Source organism: Carassius carassius, chromosome 13 (genome assembly GCF_963082965.1).
Source record: "Carassius carassius chromosome 13, fCarCar2.1, whole genome shotgun sequence".
Lineage (NCBI taxonomy): Eukaryota > Metazoa > Chordata > Actinopteri > Cypriniformes > Cyprinidae > Carassius > Carassius carassius.
In genome coordinates this window covers 18,608,910-18,626,410 of record NC_081767.1, presented here as the reverse complement: position 1 = coordinate 18,626,410, position 17,501 = coordinate 18,608,910, and the positions used below count along the sequence as shown (strand labels likewise).

At 36.4% G+C, this 17,501-nt stretch overlaps 1 protein-coding gene across 6 annotated transcripts in view; it reads left to right on the top strand.

The window, feature by feature from the left end:
• Positions 1–17,501, top strand: part of LOC132156029 (galactosylgalactosylxylosylprotein 3-beta-glucuronosyltransferase 1-like) — a 92,223-nt gene that overhangs the window by 61,296 nt on the left and 13,426 nt on the right. For 3 of the 6 annotated variants that reach the window (XM_059564841.1, XM_059564840.1, XM_059564842.1), the window contains exons 3-6: positions 6,329–6,446; positions 10,689–10,831; positions 13,583–13,654; positions 13,746–14,254. In XM_059564841.1, coding sequence (XP_059420824.1) covers positions 10,720–10,831; positions 13,583–13,654; positions 13,746–14,254 — 693 coding nt within the window. In that variant the 5' untranslated portion in view covers positions 6,329–6,446; positions 10,689–10,719. Of the gene's footprint in view, positions 1–6,328; positions 6,447–7,644; positions 7,737–10,688; positions 10,832–13,582; positions 13,655–13,745; positions 14,255–17,501 lie in introns of those variants that run through there. The other 3 variants (XM_059564844.1, XM_059564843.1, XM_059564845.1) reach the window with 3 other exon arrangements.

Here is a 17,501-nt window from a genome sequence, read left to right as displayed (position 1 = left end):
TTACGTTTATTTGAAAACTAAATGATATATGTACTGGAGCAGGGTTAGAACTAAACTCTGCAGGGCTACGGCCCTCCAGGAACTGAGTTTGACACCCTTGGGATAGGTCTATTAATCTCAAACTAGTTGTTTTTAATTAAAGGAATCAGTTATTTAGAATAATAAAACATTTGGGCTGTTACCAGGCAAATCAGTATCAACAAACTCATCTTTTAATGCAGAGGAAATGCAGAAGATTCATTGGAACTGGCATTTAGATGTATTACACTGTTTAGTGCAGGACAAGAATGCATTTAACCTGCAGTTACAAATGCATGAATAATGTTTTGATATACAAGACATAAAATGTTGAATACTCATTTGAAATGATAAGAAATTAATTATTTAAAAAAATCAAAAGATACTTTAAATGTGAAATCAAAATGGCCAGTATGTGTCAGCAAGTCACTGTTAATAAGTGAGTCATTGCGACTGAACCGACTCATTTAAACGGTTGATTCATTCAGGAACGAAACATGTCACGTTGCTCAGAGACGCAAAACTGTGCTTTGGTGGCTGTGTTTGGAATTATTTTCTGTTGTAGAAATAGAGCTAAAAAAGGCAATATGGTGTCTAAAACGCAAGTCTCTTAGTTAACTTGTTTACTGAACTGTTATATATATGTATGTATATATTCATGATGATTTTTGGTGGAAAAGACAGCATTCTTTGTGTGATTTTGATATAATATATGAAATTATATAAATGTGTGAATTTTCTGCCCCTATATCTTCAATTTTGTGATCATTCTAAATGGATTTTAGGAGACTGAATCACACAGTGAAAGAACGCACTATAAATGCGCGCGCACATCATTAAAACAAAAATAGCACACTCCTCACCACTGTCTTTTTGGCTAATTTGTGCAAAACCTCTTGCTAAAATGTCAAAGCTTCATTTTAACCACCAATGCAACGATGCAATTATTTAGCTTACCTCTACATTCTTGCGAAGGGTTGATGTCTTGTCGAGATTTTATAAGATGCTAGTTTGGTCTTCCTAGGCAAGTACAGCTTACACTGCATAATAGAGCATACATATGGCCAGGGGTTCACTTCATTTCCTTCGAGTTCAACTTCAGAATATGACGGGGTTTCGTTTTCAGCGGTGTCTGCACCACTAACGCCTGTTTTGTCCGTCTGCATCTTTCTTGTGATTTTAGCGCCAGTTTGCCCTCCTGCCCATTATTTACTGCCGTAGTTTCCAGGGAGCGATTTTTTTTTTTTTTTTTTACTCAGTAATTAATGTGTTTTAAAATGTAGCGAAGTACAATACTTCAAACAAAATATACTTAAGTAAAAGTAAAATTACAGATTTAAAAAATTACTTTAAAAAGTATTAGTACACAAAAAAGCTACTCAATTACAGTAACGCGAGTAAATGTAATTCGTTACTTTCCACCTCTGTGCACATGTTCTGTCAGAACTGGGCCCTGACCATTATTCCTAACAAAACTAAAGTACTAACATTCCAAAAAAGACCCAGAGTTCAGGGAAAGAGACAACTTCACCCTTGGTATGACCAAAATTGAAAATGCAACAAACTTACACATAACTCGGGCTGAAAATAAATGCAACTGGTATTTGCTAACTAAATTTGGCTGTGAATGAACTGAAGGCGACAAGGGCCTTTTATGCCATCAAAAAATCTATCCAAATTGAAATACCAATTCGACTCTGGCTCAAAATATTCCAATCAGTCATAGAACCTATTGCATTATATGGCAGGGAAGTGTGGGGTCCTCTCCCGAATCACAAATTTGAAAAATGGGACAAAAATCTGATGGAAGCCCTGCATGTGGAGTTCTGTAAGAGTATCATCAGAGTCCAAAGGGACACTACGAACAACACATTCAGGGCAGAATTAGGCCGATACCCTCTTCTAATGCGCATTGAGAAACGAGCCCTCAAATTTTGGAAACCCCTAAAAACGAGCGACTCCAACTCTTACCATTTTAAAGCCCTTAAAAACAATGAAGTGAACCATGAAAAAAGTCCCCCGATTCAGATGGTCCTGAAGCTCCAAAAACAAACTAACACGACTAACAACAGCCAGCATCAGGACACTGAAATATCCATCCACAAAATTTGGCCCTACCAAATTATAAAAGCACAGAAAGAAAATTATCTAACTTATTGGACTGAAACAACAGAAAAACAAATTAAACTTGAATGTTATTTGTCCCTAAATAGAGACTACACAACTGCAGAATATCGGAGTACAGTAAAAGACTGTAAAGAGAAGACAGATGACGAGGTACAGACTGAGCAATCATACTCTGACTATGGAGACAGGTAGATATTAACAGCACTGGCTGCCCAAAGAGAGCCGTTATCTGCCCATACTCTGATCATGGGGAAGTGGAGACAGAGCAACACTTCCTCACCAGCTGCTCTAACTATGAAGAAATTAGAAAGAAATGTTATCCCAAATTTTAAATACTTATACCCTGACTTCAAAATGTTAAACAAGAAAACATAACTTCAATATTTATTAGGTAAAAAAAAGACTAGCAGTAAGATACATTGATTCCTGTCACAAAAATAGGGAGGAGTCAACAAATCAGTGATGCGCCTACACACACACACACACAAATTCACAAACACACACACACCACAATGATTTATAAATTGTAGAATTTTAAAATGTTATTTGTTCTACTTTTTAAATGTATATACATGCATGTTTTGTTGCATATATATGTAAACACACACTAAGAGGTGCTAGTGAGGCCAGTATGGGGTGCTCACCCTGTGGTCTGTGTGGGTCCTAGCGCCCCAGTGTAGTGCTGGGGACACTATACTGTCAACAAGCACCGTCCTTCGGATGAGACGTTAAACCGAGGTCCTGACTCTCTGTGGTCATTAAGTCATGGAAGTCTTTCGAAAAGAGTGGAGGTGTGACCTCGGCATCCTGGCTAAATTCGCCCATTGGCCTCTGACCATCATGGCCTCCTAACAATCCCCATATCTGCTGATTGCCTTCATCACTCTGTCTCCTCTCCACCAGTAAGCTGGTGTGTGGTGGGCGTTCTGGCGCACTATGGCTGCCGTTGCATCATCCAGGTGAATGCTGCACACTGGTGGTGGATGAGGACATACCCCTGACAATGTAAGCGCTTTGAGTGCCTAGAAAAGCGCTATTTAAATGTAATAAATTATTATTAATATTATTATTATTATGCTTTGGCAATACATTGTAACAATTGTCATGACAATAAAGCACATATTGAATTGAATTGAACTGAGAGAGAGAGAGAGAGATGTCAAAATATTTCATCATGGCGAGTAAATGATAACAAAACTATTTTATTTTGTAACCTGTTATTTGAAATTTTCATTTGTAGACTTTCTTTTTAAGCACCTCTTTAACTAAAAACTTCTTTTTTTATATACCCTAATTGGTTCCCTATTCATGGTGCCTTTTGCTTAACTTCCTTTGATCAGTACATAGCCATTCAGTGGATGGCGTGTCCGCTTGTCCTTGTCCTTGTGTCTTCTTGGGTCACTAACCCTGAATTAAAAATTCAGCATATACACACAGAGTGTGCCTGGTCTGTGCGTGTAGAGACTGACTGTGATTTCCAGGGAGCTGCATTATTTTGGTAAAATAGGCTTATTACTTCATTTAAGGCTCTTGTGCCGCACAGCCGCCTGAGAGATGAAGCATCTTGCATTTTGAGAGTTTAATATTGAATATCTAGACTTGATGATTCTATCTGTCAGCAAAGGGTGGACCACAGTGAGGTGAACTGGCAGATGTGCCGTTAGTACGATAATAAGCAAAGATCAACTCATTAAACATATATTGCCTGACAGTCACAGCGAAGAACTACATAATAACAGACAAATGATGTCTGTTTGTCTAATTGGTCAACAGTGGTATTCTTCTATCATTATTAGGGCTGCACGATTAATCGCATGCTATTGTCATATGCGTGTCTCTTTAGTAAACCTGGTTCTGTGATTAGTACTAAATATCCATCACCTGCTTTTTCAAACCTGCGATTCATCTGTGATTATGAATGCGATATTGCGTTGCTTGTCAGCAACTACGGCTCTATGTAGTAAGTGCCGCCCCACTTGAAAGCAGGTGATGGATATTTAGTACTAATCACTAGACTTGTGCCGGTATTCGGTAATGCGATATATTGCGGTGATTAATATGCACGATATTGTTATCGTGGGCACTTCTAAATACCGTGAATAAATATACATTACAAATTATTCAGAATTTGGAATGTATTTTAAGAATATTATTCCCATCAGCTGCTTAAAATGCACAACATGCTGTATGCTGCTTGAAAGAGTGCATGCGCTCTTGCGCATGAGAAGCACATGGAGGAACACGCGAGAGCACATTCACACTCTGATAGCACATGGCGCTAAATGCAGCCCTTACCCTGTAAACAAAAATAATCTGAATTAACAATTCAGATTCGTGTTTTCCCTATGGTGTTTATTACAGTGCCAACTACTGAAATATTTAGACTTAATAGCTATTTATCTTCAAACATTCATTTTTTTTTAATCTGGACTACAAATGCCCTAGATATTGTTTGAAAGTGTTTTGATCTTTAATTGTTCATTCACACTTTACATTATGGCTTCATTAGTTAACAAACTGCCAATGAAAAAATTATTCTGAACATTCATTAATCTTAGGTATTTCAATATTTAATAACACATTGTTAAAATTGGAAGTTGCAACTGTGTTATTTAATGGGCTAACATGAACTAAGACTTTTAAGATTTTTTAACAAAGATTAATAACATCTATATCAAATGTAGCTATTGCTCATTTTTTAGCTATGCATTTATTGAATGAGCACTATGCGATGTCCGAACTGATTACACTATATTTTATGTATTGCACTGTATTTTATGTAAAATCATTTTCTATTTTTAAACTGTCTTAAATTCATTTTAAGTCAATTTTTAAATCATTTTCAAGTTCTTAAATTGCTTGTTTTATTTTTGTGATTATTTTTCTTCATTACTTTTTTTTTTTACTTTCTTTTTGAATTACCATTGTGTACGAAATGTGCTATATAAATAAACTTGCCTTGCCTTGAATGTTAATGCATTAACTAAGGTTAACTAATGAGGTCTTATTGTAAAGTGATACCTATTGGTTTTTATAGTTCTTTTGCACTTTAATGTGTAAAACATTTAACTTTTATATATTTTTCTGTATTGCTTTATTGTTTTAAATGTTTAGTTATTTTTGTTATAAGAAAAAAAGTTATTTAACCTGTTATCCTGTATTATGACCACTTTTTAAAACAAAATATCAATACCGTGATAATACAGTGTACCGTGATAAAAGCATTATCAATTAACCGCAACAGGAAAATTTGATACCGGCATTTCCCTACTGATCACAGAACCAGCTTTACTAAAGAGACACGCATGACAATCGCATGCGATTAATCGTGCAGCCCTAATCATTATTTTTGCATAATGATGCTAAACAGATTGTCTTCCTTGGCAGCTACCCTCTTATAATATCTCATATCACTCCATAGTCTCCTTCTCACAAATGTCCATTTATTTAATTATTTGCCAAGTAGTCATGTAATAAGTGGGATTATGTACAGTCAGCCTTTCATTTTTGTAGATATACTGTTGTTATTCAACCACATGCATTTCTAACCATGTATTTCTGCTTAATATCAGAAACCCCACACACACACACACACACACACACACACACACACACACACAGGGGCCATGCTGCTCTCAAAAAAAAATTAACTCTCTCTCTTCTCTTCAATTTTTCTGCCTCCAGAGAAGCTAAAAATACACTGTCGCTATACTGCAGTCAACCAGCATTTGTGCTACAGCCTACACACACACACAGACAGGCTTGATTCAAGGCACAGCATCATCATACCCAGCTTTCATATGTGTCTGGAGGGGTTTCAGTGATAATAGTTTCATAACAGAATTATTATTCTCTTAGGAAGAGGTTTGGCACAAAGGGCACCAGACAGCTAATTCATCTGTTCCTGTATTGCAAATATTACCACTGAGATTAAAGGAGAGTGAGAGCAAACAAATGCCACTCCAAATGCAAATGGATTCATTTATCAGCATTGGATTGCTCTACTAGGTATTATATTGTGCTTTGGGACCAAGAAACATTCATCACTGTAACAGTTGGACAGGAGGTGGAAGACAGACAAATAATGGTCTCATCAACTATACCTTGTGGTTGTCTTCCCTGAAATTAACAGACAGAAGCTGCAGTTTGTGCATCAAAGATGTCTGTCTTTTGTGTGTTTCAGGAACTTTGGACCCCAGCATGAGATGCTCTGGGAGCCAGCAGCATGGTGGATGACCTCCAGCATGCGGCCGTCACAGCTGGACCTCACGCTCGTGGCTATCCGTCTTTTGTAACTAAGGGTGAGAAGTTAACAATAATAATGTTAACAATAATAATAATGAATAATAATAACTTTATTTATGATAAAAAAATCTGTATGTGAAGCTTTAAATATAATATTAAACGTATGAGTAATAATAATAATAATAATAATAATAATAATAATAATAATAATAATAATATGCTTCACATGCCAAATAAAACAACAAAAACTACATTATAAACAAACATGTTCAACTTTTCTACATCCAGAGGTGTAGCCATCATTTCAGATGTGAAGTGGACAGAGGTGACAAATGTAATAATACTTCTTTTTTATCTAATTGAACATGATAATAACAACAACAACAACTATTAAAAATGTATTCTCTCTTTTAATTGGCAATCAAATCAAAATCAAATTCACTGCTGGACATTAACCAATAAATTATATTCTAGATATTTTGAATGACATAAAACTAATGACAATTTAATGATTTTAACTTTGTTTTTTTATAACAGAATAATGAAGAAAATATATTTTATAGTTTTTGTACTGTAATAAATGATATGTCAATTAGGATGTTATCATTTATATACTTTATTTATTACCTGGGGATGACTTAAAAAACACACATACAATTGTCAATATCGTTTTCAATGTGTTTTCTTTACTACTAGCTTGCACTAACTCACTATTATCACTGAAACGTCAGAACGTTTCTGCTTTTTATTCAGCTAAGCGATAGCTGGACGCTTTCCTGACACGTCAAAAGTTATTACTATGACTTTCTGCGCGAGCGCGCCCTCCGGCCTCTACTAACGACGAGTGAAACAGACGGCATGAGTGTTCAGTTCTCTATGTTCACATAGTTTTGGGTCTGATTAAAAAGCATCCCAAACGATGTGACTATTGTCTCTTCGAATTTAAATATATTTTATTTTTTTTTACATTTATGTTTTATAAAAAGTTTAACGGTAAAAACAATTGTCTTTACCTTGATTACAATCGCCATCCATCAAAACTGCTGGTCTAGCGATTCTCTGGTCAGCCTTATTCGAGCGTGTTTTATGCTCTTGTTGGATATTTTCCGTTTGGTCCTCCTGTGTCTTGACAGTTATTTGGGAGATGTGGTTTCCTAGCCGAGCAATAATAAAATATGGCCAAATAGGGACTAATTTGATTTTCTTAATGCTGTCCTGTGGTCCATTACGCACAGCTCTTTATGACATTTTGAGCGCTCATTGAGTGATTGAGGTGGCCAATCAAATCAAAGAAAGGCGGGCTTTACTGTTTGAATTCCTGTCACGCTCCGTTTGCCACGGTGAAGGTAAGATGTAGGTTCCGTAGCTAAACGTTTAACGATATAAATTTTAAATGACTGACAGCAACAATCAGTGGAGCAAACTCCTACACTTTTATAATTTTTTCTGTGGTTTTTAACATTCCAAAATATGTACTATAATTTACGAGACATGACAGAAAGTATATATCTGGCCTCAAATTAATAATTTCTTCCCACGACTCATTTTGTTCTCTAGTTTTCATTTAATCATGGCTTTGAAAAGAATTCGTTCCCTCGTCTTCATCGTGGATTGGAGTGGAGACTGGTTTGCACATGACGTCATTGTTGTGGCGCAAATACAGCTGGAGGTTAATTATATATAAATATATATATATATATGTGTGTGTGTGTGTGTGTGTATATATATGTGTGTGTGTATGTGTGTATGTATGTATGAATCGCTTGCAGACACTCAAAATGCTAATGTTTTGCGTTGTTTATTGGTGCTGAAATCAGTCAAACCTAGAAACCACTAGGAGCTTTTCTCGTGTACGGAAAAGGGGGGTAAAGAAGGCAAGAATTTGACAGGAAAAGTTGCTCGTAAACTGCGTCTGCTTTCGGGAGGAGCCAAGTCGGATAATGCTCATGCGTGTAAATGGTTAATACAAGATTATAATATATTAAGGTATTAATAAAGAAATATATAAAAAAGATACAGGGCTGCCAACTCTCACGCATTCAGCACGAGACAGTCAGAATGCATGCAATGCCAAACGCTGCACGTAACGTTAGACCTTGTAAATAAGATATTTTATGTGCAGTTTAGTGCTTTATTGATTATGTTCGTTACATTGTAAGATTGCGATGAATTGAAGTGAATGAATGCTTTTTAGTGATTATATGGACATGTTATTAGTTCACTTTCTAGGCTATAATCAGTCAATTAAGAATTTGAATAAAAGTTTTGTTTTATTTGCTGCTAACAGGACCAACGGCCACATGCCCTGTACATGCAGCAAAATTTCAGGAGTGACATATCCCGCATCCCTCATATTATTTCAATTTCAAAATGGTTTGTTTACAATCAGTTAAATTAGTTGCTTAGCCTATATCCGCCTCGATGGCAGGCAAGTATTTACATTTAGTTGAAATATCGCTCCTCTTCATAACATTAGAATCACGTCCAACATATGTTGTGATTTTCTGTTGTACCTTCCTCTTGTAATAGTGCTTAAACTAGTAGAGCACGGACTTTCCTCCATCTCATCCATTCTGCGTTTCAATTCCTGCCCGCCATCTGAATTTTGCGCGTCATCAGAATCACGTGATTGCAAACCTATTATTATAGTTTTCACGTGACGTCCCACCCTTAAAGAAATTATTTTGGATGTCAGGCATCATATGCATTCAAAAAGCAAAAATCTCTATTTTCGCAGAAGACTAGGCAAAATTATCTAGTGGTAAGTAGATTTGAATGATTTAAAATATATTTTATTTTAATAATATATATATATATATATATATATATATATATATATATATATATATATATGCACACATACACAATGATCATGCATAACAGTATAACCACCTTCCTAATATTCCAAGTTCGTAATATTGTGTTGGTCCCCCATTTGCTGCAAAAACAGCCCTAAGTTGATGAGGCACAGATAGGTGTGCTGTGGTATCTGGCACCAAGATGTTAACAGCAGATCCTTTCAGTCCTGTAAGTTGTGAGGTGGGGCCTCCACGGATCTGACTTGCTTTGTTCAGCACATCACAGATGCACAATTGGATAGAGATCTGGGGAATTTGGAGGCCAAGTTAACACCTTAAACACATTGTGGTTCTTAAACTATTCCTGAGCCATTTTTGCTTTATGGCAGGGCACATTATCCTGCTGAAAGAGGCCACAGACACCTGAGAATACCATTTCCATGAAACGGTGTGCATGGTCTGCAACAATGTTTAGGTAGGTGGTACGTGTCAAAGTAACAGCCACATGGATGGCAGGACCCTAGGTTTCCCAGCAGAACATTGCCCAAAGCATCACACTGCCTTCGCCCGCTTGCCTTCTTCCAATAGTGCATCCTGGTGCCATGTGTTTCCCAGCTAATGGACAAACACGCATCTAGCCATCTATGTGATGTAAAGGAAAATGTGATTCATCAGACCAGGCTCCACGTTCCATTGCTCAGTGGTCCAGTTCTGATGCTCACTTGCCCACTGTTGGCACTTTCGGTGGTGGACAGGGGTCAGCATGGGCAACCTGACGAGGAAACTAATTTTTATAATGTGACCACATTTACTAAAACAAGACAACTGATTAATAGAATGAAGGAATAAATTCTTAATTTGTAGCAACAAGAAATATATAATTTTTTGTCTGTATGTCATCTGCGGGGCTCTGTAGTAACCATGCATTACAATAAACTTGAATGTGTGCATATTGTGAATTAATCAACTTGCTTTCCTGGTGGTCTTTCAGTTAATTTGTCTTAGAAAATGATTCATAAACAAGAAGTTGTTATCATCAGACCTAAACCAGGACGAGGTAAAACTTGTTGCTGTCATTCAAATGTGAAATGTCCTAAACAAAAAGACATTTACTTTACAATAAATTCCAGTTTAATTCCTTTAATTCTGTCTTTTGTACAAGATGCCCATCATACAGAATCTTTTCACCTATAATTTGTTTTATGTCAGGGCTTTGAATTACTTTATCTATGATGTTTCTGTAATGTTTGGTGTGGTTATATTTTGAGGAAACCATGAAAAAGAGACCTAATGTCCTTCTTTGGTCACTAAACAATGTAACCAGAGATCTGAGACTGACAGTATAGTGGTTTATCATTTTACTTGACCACATGGATCTGAAATAAAAAAGTGATGATAGTAATTTTGATCAGATTTGAATTCCCTGACACTTATGAGGTTCCCACATATCTTTCCATTTATATAGTCTCTAGTGTCTGATTCTTCATTTCCCTCTCTTAGGTAATGACCAGACATAGAACCAATCCTGGAGATGCCGAAGAGAAGAGATATTCTTGCCATCGTGTTGATTGTGTTACCATGGACCCTCCTCATCACTGTGTGGCACCAAAGTGCAATTGCCCCCCTGTTTGCCATCCGAAAGGGTACCAGTCTCTCTTACACATTTAACATGTTTTCAGTGCCAATTCTGTTATCAATCAAAATTAAAAATTTCTGCACAAAGCCTAATACACTCTGATAAACTCAGCAAGTCTATTAATTTGAGCTCATAGTCACGTTAGAAAAAGAATATATAGCATAATATTATTCTCACTGCAAAATGATCTTTAAAAGTGTGGGGCTAAACAAGATGTATCTTCTTACCACTTGTTTCCTTTCTAAGCAACCACAAAACAGTGAATTAACTAAATATACTTCGTCTTTCAGCACAGTGTGCTTTCATTTCATGTGACATAAAAAATAACAATAGATTTAATAACTATAGATATAGACATGTAGATTAACACAAATCCCAGTTTGTAACACATCAGATAAGTTTCAGTTAATGTGCCTCACTTTAAGAGTCCTCTGACTCCAATGAAATTACCCAACAGCTTCTCGTTTATTCAGCTGCAGATGATTTCTCCAATAAAATCACACTCTGAGGAGCATTTCTGTTGGGTTTAACTTAAAATTACTTGTTTTCAGCTATCAGCTATTTTAGCACTTACATTAAAAAAATGTATGTAAATGGATGAATCACATACTGTACACAAGCTGTAAACTGTTATTTTTGGGGTCAATCTAATGGCTTCATGACAATCCATTAGTCACTGACCACCTCTAGATCAAACTACAGGGAAATACAATCCCCAGCATTCGAAGATCTATACATCCATATGTACATGTCGATACCGTCAGCTTATGGAGAATGTATTCATAGAAGTTATCATGAAGCAATTAATGTGAGTTTGTATGATGCCTAGGAGGCAGTGAACATCTGGACTTTAAATGGAGTGTGATATTCTAATTGTGCTAATATGTCTGAAGTGAGAGCAGGGCACTAATTGAACAGTGATAAAGATCTGATATGTGAGGTGCCACCATGATTCCTATCAGCAGGAATATGCTTGAATTGCCCACACCATCATTTTGTGAAAATATTCTGGGGAAAAAAATAATACATTTGGTAACACTAGAGCTATGTGATTAATCAAAATAAAAAGTTTCAATTTCAGCTTCCACCGATTATGAAAAAATAATAATCAAGATAAAATGATTATTTTGCAACCATTCCACCCCTTTCCAGCTGTGCGCTTTCACTCTTCCATAAAAGCTCATTACTTTCACTGAGAAACAATTGCAGTCAATAAACTGACATGAAAGGTATGGGAATTAGCTCCAACCCCAATTAAACACACCTCAACCAGTAATTGAAAATCTTTGAATGAATTACTAGAAACTTTGAGGCAGATGTGTTAGAGCAGATTGGAGCTAAACTCTGCAGGATGTTGGCCCTCCAGGAGTAGGTTTTTACACAACGGCCTACATTTAACCACTTCTCAATAATATCTATTCCTGCAAATTTTGTGTGTGGGGGTGTCTTTTAATGAATTTGCTATATCTTTGAAGAGAACTGACTGACTGTCTTTAGAAAAGTTTAATTGCATTTTAATTTTCATCTTACCTCTGTATAATGCCTATAATTAGTGTTTATAATTGCAGCACTGCTTCATGTATGGGATGACTGAGGTAACCTCTGTATGTCTCTTTATCCATAACACCATATGTTTCATTTTATAAAAAATCAAAGTTCAGTATGTTGCCATAGACCACGGCTCTTTAATCCATGTAAATGGAGGTTCACAGACCTGCAGTTTAGCACCAGATTTCTCCAGTACACCTGCCTGGGTGTTTCAAGAAGTTGCAAAGACCTTGATTAGCTGATGTTTAATACTGGAATTAAATTCTGCAGGTCTTTGGACCTCATTGGAGACCTCTGCCATAGACATTATAATTGTTTCAAAGGCACATTGCTGCCTAAACCTTAGCTCTGTTCTAAAATCAGATTTTTCTGAAACAGTTTCAACTGATTACATTTGTTTTTTGTTTTTTTATTAGATTCATTTAACGAGTATTAATGAGTATTATTATAGTTGATGTCCCACTTTCCCACACCCATCCCCTGGTCACTTTTTTCTTTCGGTGTAGAGTTTTCAGGTATGAATATAAACATTTTAACTAGCATATTTAAGTACAATCTTGATAATTTATTTTAAAAAGCAATATATGTGGCAGTCATATATAGCTTTGTAGGCAATACACAGAGAAAAGATGTCCTGGCTCAGATAATAGGCTCTCCTCTTTTCTGTCTTGTCCAATAAAGACATACAAGGCCAATATATATATATTTATTATTATTATTATTATTGAAAAAGCATTATTGTAAGTATATCAAACCAATCGGGCCTCATTTCAAGTCTTCCAAGGCCAAGTGAATGCCTTATTTGTGATAAATCTGATCAGTATTCCCACCCAACAAAATGCTCAAATCACAAGAACAGTCATGAAACATTACTGCAGCTTAGATGCTAAGTACTATTTCCAAGAATACTGTGAGTCATATTGACATTACTGGTGCTATTATTAGCATTATTAACTTGTTTGGTGTGTTTTGATACTTTTTTTATAAATATGCCAGAATATTCTCCAAAATGTCTCCTTTTCTGCCTCAAGTAAGAAAGTCATACAGTTTTAGAAATCCATGAGAATGTTTCTTTTTGTCTGAACTATCCCATTAAGAATTCAAGAGCAGATCATGCAGAACATGTGCTTTATCGGTTTAAATCCGTGCCTTTTACCCTTGTGGAGTAACCGTATTATGATCTCACGGTTCCTGCTCTCACCCTCTCCAGTCTGTCACCATCTAGTAAAAGAGATCTTAATCATACCAGAGCGTCTAACCATCCACCGGCAACGGCTAGCAGGTACTCATCTAAGGTTTGTGGCATGTGTCAGACATAAAGAGAGCAGCCCAGGGGTCCGCTAATGTCTTAATTCTCTTTTTCTGTCTGGCAGATGACGGGACAGAGACTAGGCACGACACTGGACCAGCCACAGACTCAAAGGAATATTGCTCACAGGACAAGGACATAGTGGAGGTGGTCCGTACAGAATACGTGTACACAAGACCTCCTCCCTGGTCCGATGTATTGCCCACCATCCATGTCATCACTCCGACATACAGCCGCCCCGTGCAGAAGGCCGAGCTAACACGATTGGCTAACACCTTCCTCCATGTGCCCAACCTGCACTGGATTCTGGTCGAGGACTCTCAGAGGAGAACTCCTCTGGTCACGAGGCTTCTGAGGGAAACGGGGCTGAATTACACACACCTCAATGTGGAGACCCCACGGAACTACAAGCTGCGAGGGGACACGAGAGATCCCAGGATTCCACGTGGCACCATGCAAAGAAACCTGGCTCTGAGATGGCTACGGGAGACCTTCAAATCCAACAGCAGCCAGGCAGGAATCGTCTACTTTGCTGATGACGATAATACATACAGCTTGGAGCTGTTTGAGGAGGTGAGTTAAGACTTGAGGCATAACAATCATCTCCATCTGAAATGATACATAAATTGTGTACTGTAACATTAATTAATGGGTGATGGTAAGTGACTGCACTTGTAAAGAGTTTAACTTCATTGATGAAGTAATAAGCTATGTTTGAGCGCTTCAACTGCATGATCATGTGACTTCAGTCACTATTTAGTCACCGTTTACTCACTCTGTTTTTCTGTGGAGAATACAAGAAGATTTCATGAAGAATGTGTCAGCAGTTTTTGTCCATATGATAAATACAGTATCAATGGGACTCAAACTTTCAAGCCCCAAAAAAGACATTAAATGTAGCATGAAAATAATCCAAACGACTCTACTGGTATTCCTAGTCTTTTGAAGCAAAATGTGCAGTTCTATTTACAGATTGATATTTAATTAAATCAAAACATTGATCAATGCGCTGACATTCCTCATATAGACAAAAAGCTGAAGCATTCTTCAAAATATTGTATGTTTCACAGAAGAAAGAAAATCATGCAGGTTTGACCAGGCTTAGAAAGTCATACAGGTTTGGAACAACATAATAAAACAAGAAAGTCAAACAAGTTTGTAAATAATAACATAGTTTTTACATTTTTGTAACTATTACTTGGATCTTATAATGCTACAGGTACATAAATACCTGTCAGGACTTTCATCACTTGAAACAACTTTCAAATCCCCTACATTTTTTGTTCAAATAATATGCATATAGTACAATGTTAATGTATAACATTTGTTTAGATTTATCACTGTTGATCTATGGAGTCATATGTTTCATTACATTTTAATTATCTTATTGATTTTAATGTGGTAAACACTATGAAACTCTAGCTTCCTAACTCAAGCTTTCATTGAAGTTATTGTATCTTTTTTTTTATTGCATATTTATATTTTTAAACAAATTAGTTTGTGATCAAGCTATAATTAGCAGACCCTCACAGTACCAACGCAGATCACCTATGGTCTGTGAACTTTGTTGATAAAACATTCTATAAATATGAAATATTTTAATAGAAATTCTTTTGAATGGAAAAAAGTTTTTATTTTATGTATATATAGTAGCAATCTTCCCAAGATAAACTAGTTTCAACCCAACTCTGGGCTTTCATTTTCCCTTCTAACTTAGAAGAGCCATAGCGGTGTGTTGGCTAAAATCAGTGACCCACAATGAGAAAACCTCACACAGAAGATATCATAATACCTTTTACTTCTTGAAATGAAGATATAGAACAGTTCCTGAATTATGCATTTGTCTTTGTTTAAAAAAACCATGCCTGCCAGGGTGAATTAATTATTAAGCTCTTATTAAAAATGCTTAGACAGGCACTCTGAATGACAGGGTTTATTTACAGATGCTGTATATATGTTTTTCTCCTGGCTTACTTTTCCATTATTGACTCTGCAGTAAGTGCTCTGACCTCAAGGGACACAGGCCACTTTCCCCTCTTCTCTGTGACTACTTCGGCTTGACAGAATCACTTCAACGTCTATTCTAAATAATCAGTCATCTGTATGTACGTCTAGGTCAGGCCTCCTCCCAAAAATGTGGATGAGAAAAAATCAACTGTACAAAAATAAAGCAGAACATACAATGCAGTAATAAAAAGCATAGTGATGGGTGACTGATTAAAACCCAGCTAAATGTTACATTATAAAAGACAATGCCACTACATCGCTGTGATGCTTCCAAATGGTTCACAAATCACCTGAGTCGGTCAAACTGTTGGAAAGACTGAATTAATTACAAACTAACCAAGTGACCACTCGGACATCAGTCACTCTTGGGCACACAATGCAAACCCTAATCTAAATGACATTAATTTGAATGAATTGCCCATGCATTGGACTCTTTGCTAGAATATAATTTTATAAAGACTCATTTCTAGTGCGCGACAAAGTAAAATATTATAAACGCCGATTTTATTTTGACACATAAATAATTGGCTTCTATGCTGTTACTGTATTGATGTCGATATAGATCATTTAAACATTTTATCTGTTAACAGTGGCATTTTTAGAAAAAAAATAGAATAAAAAGTAATGTTAGATGTATACACCTAAAGATAAATATTTTCAATCAATAAATGTATATTTACTGGTATAGTGCTTTTTACAATATAAAATATTAATATATAATATAAAAAATGCTTTGAATTTACATTAAGTTAATGCTGCTGACAGCCATAAACAAAATGTACTCTTCAGATAATGTAGCACCCCCTTGTCCCTAACACTTGAAAACACCTGTGCTAATATAAACATAATATTATAATCTAGTTTGCTTGTTGAAAGTAAAATGTAAATGTTGTTCCATAACCCGGGGACTGCATAAATGTCAGATAGAAAAAAAAACAATTTTAAATGAACTGCTTCTCAAGTTAAGTCCACTTCACAGCACCATCAATAGGTTCTATCCTTTTCTTCCATTCAGAATTCAGCGTGAAGCACTTTAATTGAGAGGCAAAAAGCAGAAAACATCCGCTCATTATGCTAAACTAGGGCAGCCTAGCTTCAGGAGCCCTCCCAAATGACAGCTAGTTGTGAAAAGATTAATGTCATCCTGAATCTGCAACAAGCATGCATCGTTTTTAACACTTTCCCATTCCTCTTGTTTTGTTTCCACCAACAGTTACAGAAAATGTCTATCTCTTTCATTAATGAAAAATGGCAGTGGCACAATATAATATTAGTCGCTGCGGAAATAATCAGATTGAGGGTGACATTTTGGCCAGGACTGTTCTCTTAATTCCTGATATGGTGGGAAAGGTTCACAGTCAATTACTTGAGCTAGATTTGGATCAGTGTGGACAACCAGTGTGGACAAGCTGAACAGCTTATCAGTTTATTTATTTATCTTTACAAACACATAGTGAGCGAGTGGTTTTTGTAAATGAGAAAGAAGCACAGTGTTCCTTTCCATTTACAGTCCTTTTGTGTTGTTTGTAAAACCTTCCCTTGGATACAGTCGGCGATGCATTATGGGTATAAAGACAACTGCTTCACTCGCCCGCTCTAGCCTTCACTATTCATTAGGCAGTTTCCTTTTATGATGTGGACCACTTGCGCTGGGTGGCACACACAAAGCATTTGGAGGAGTGTAGGGAGCGTTTGAAGCAGGAAGATTAAAGGAGAATATGTCTCTCTTTCTCTTTCTCACATGTTCTCTGTCTTTCACTGTCTTGCTTCGGATTTCTATTCACCTCCCGTGACCTGCTCAGGATGAATCCTC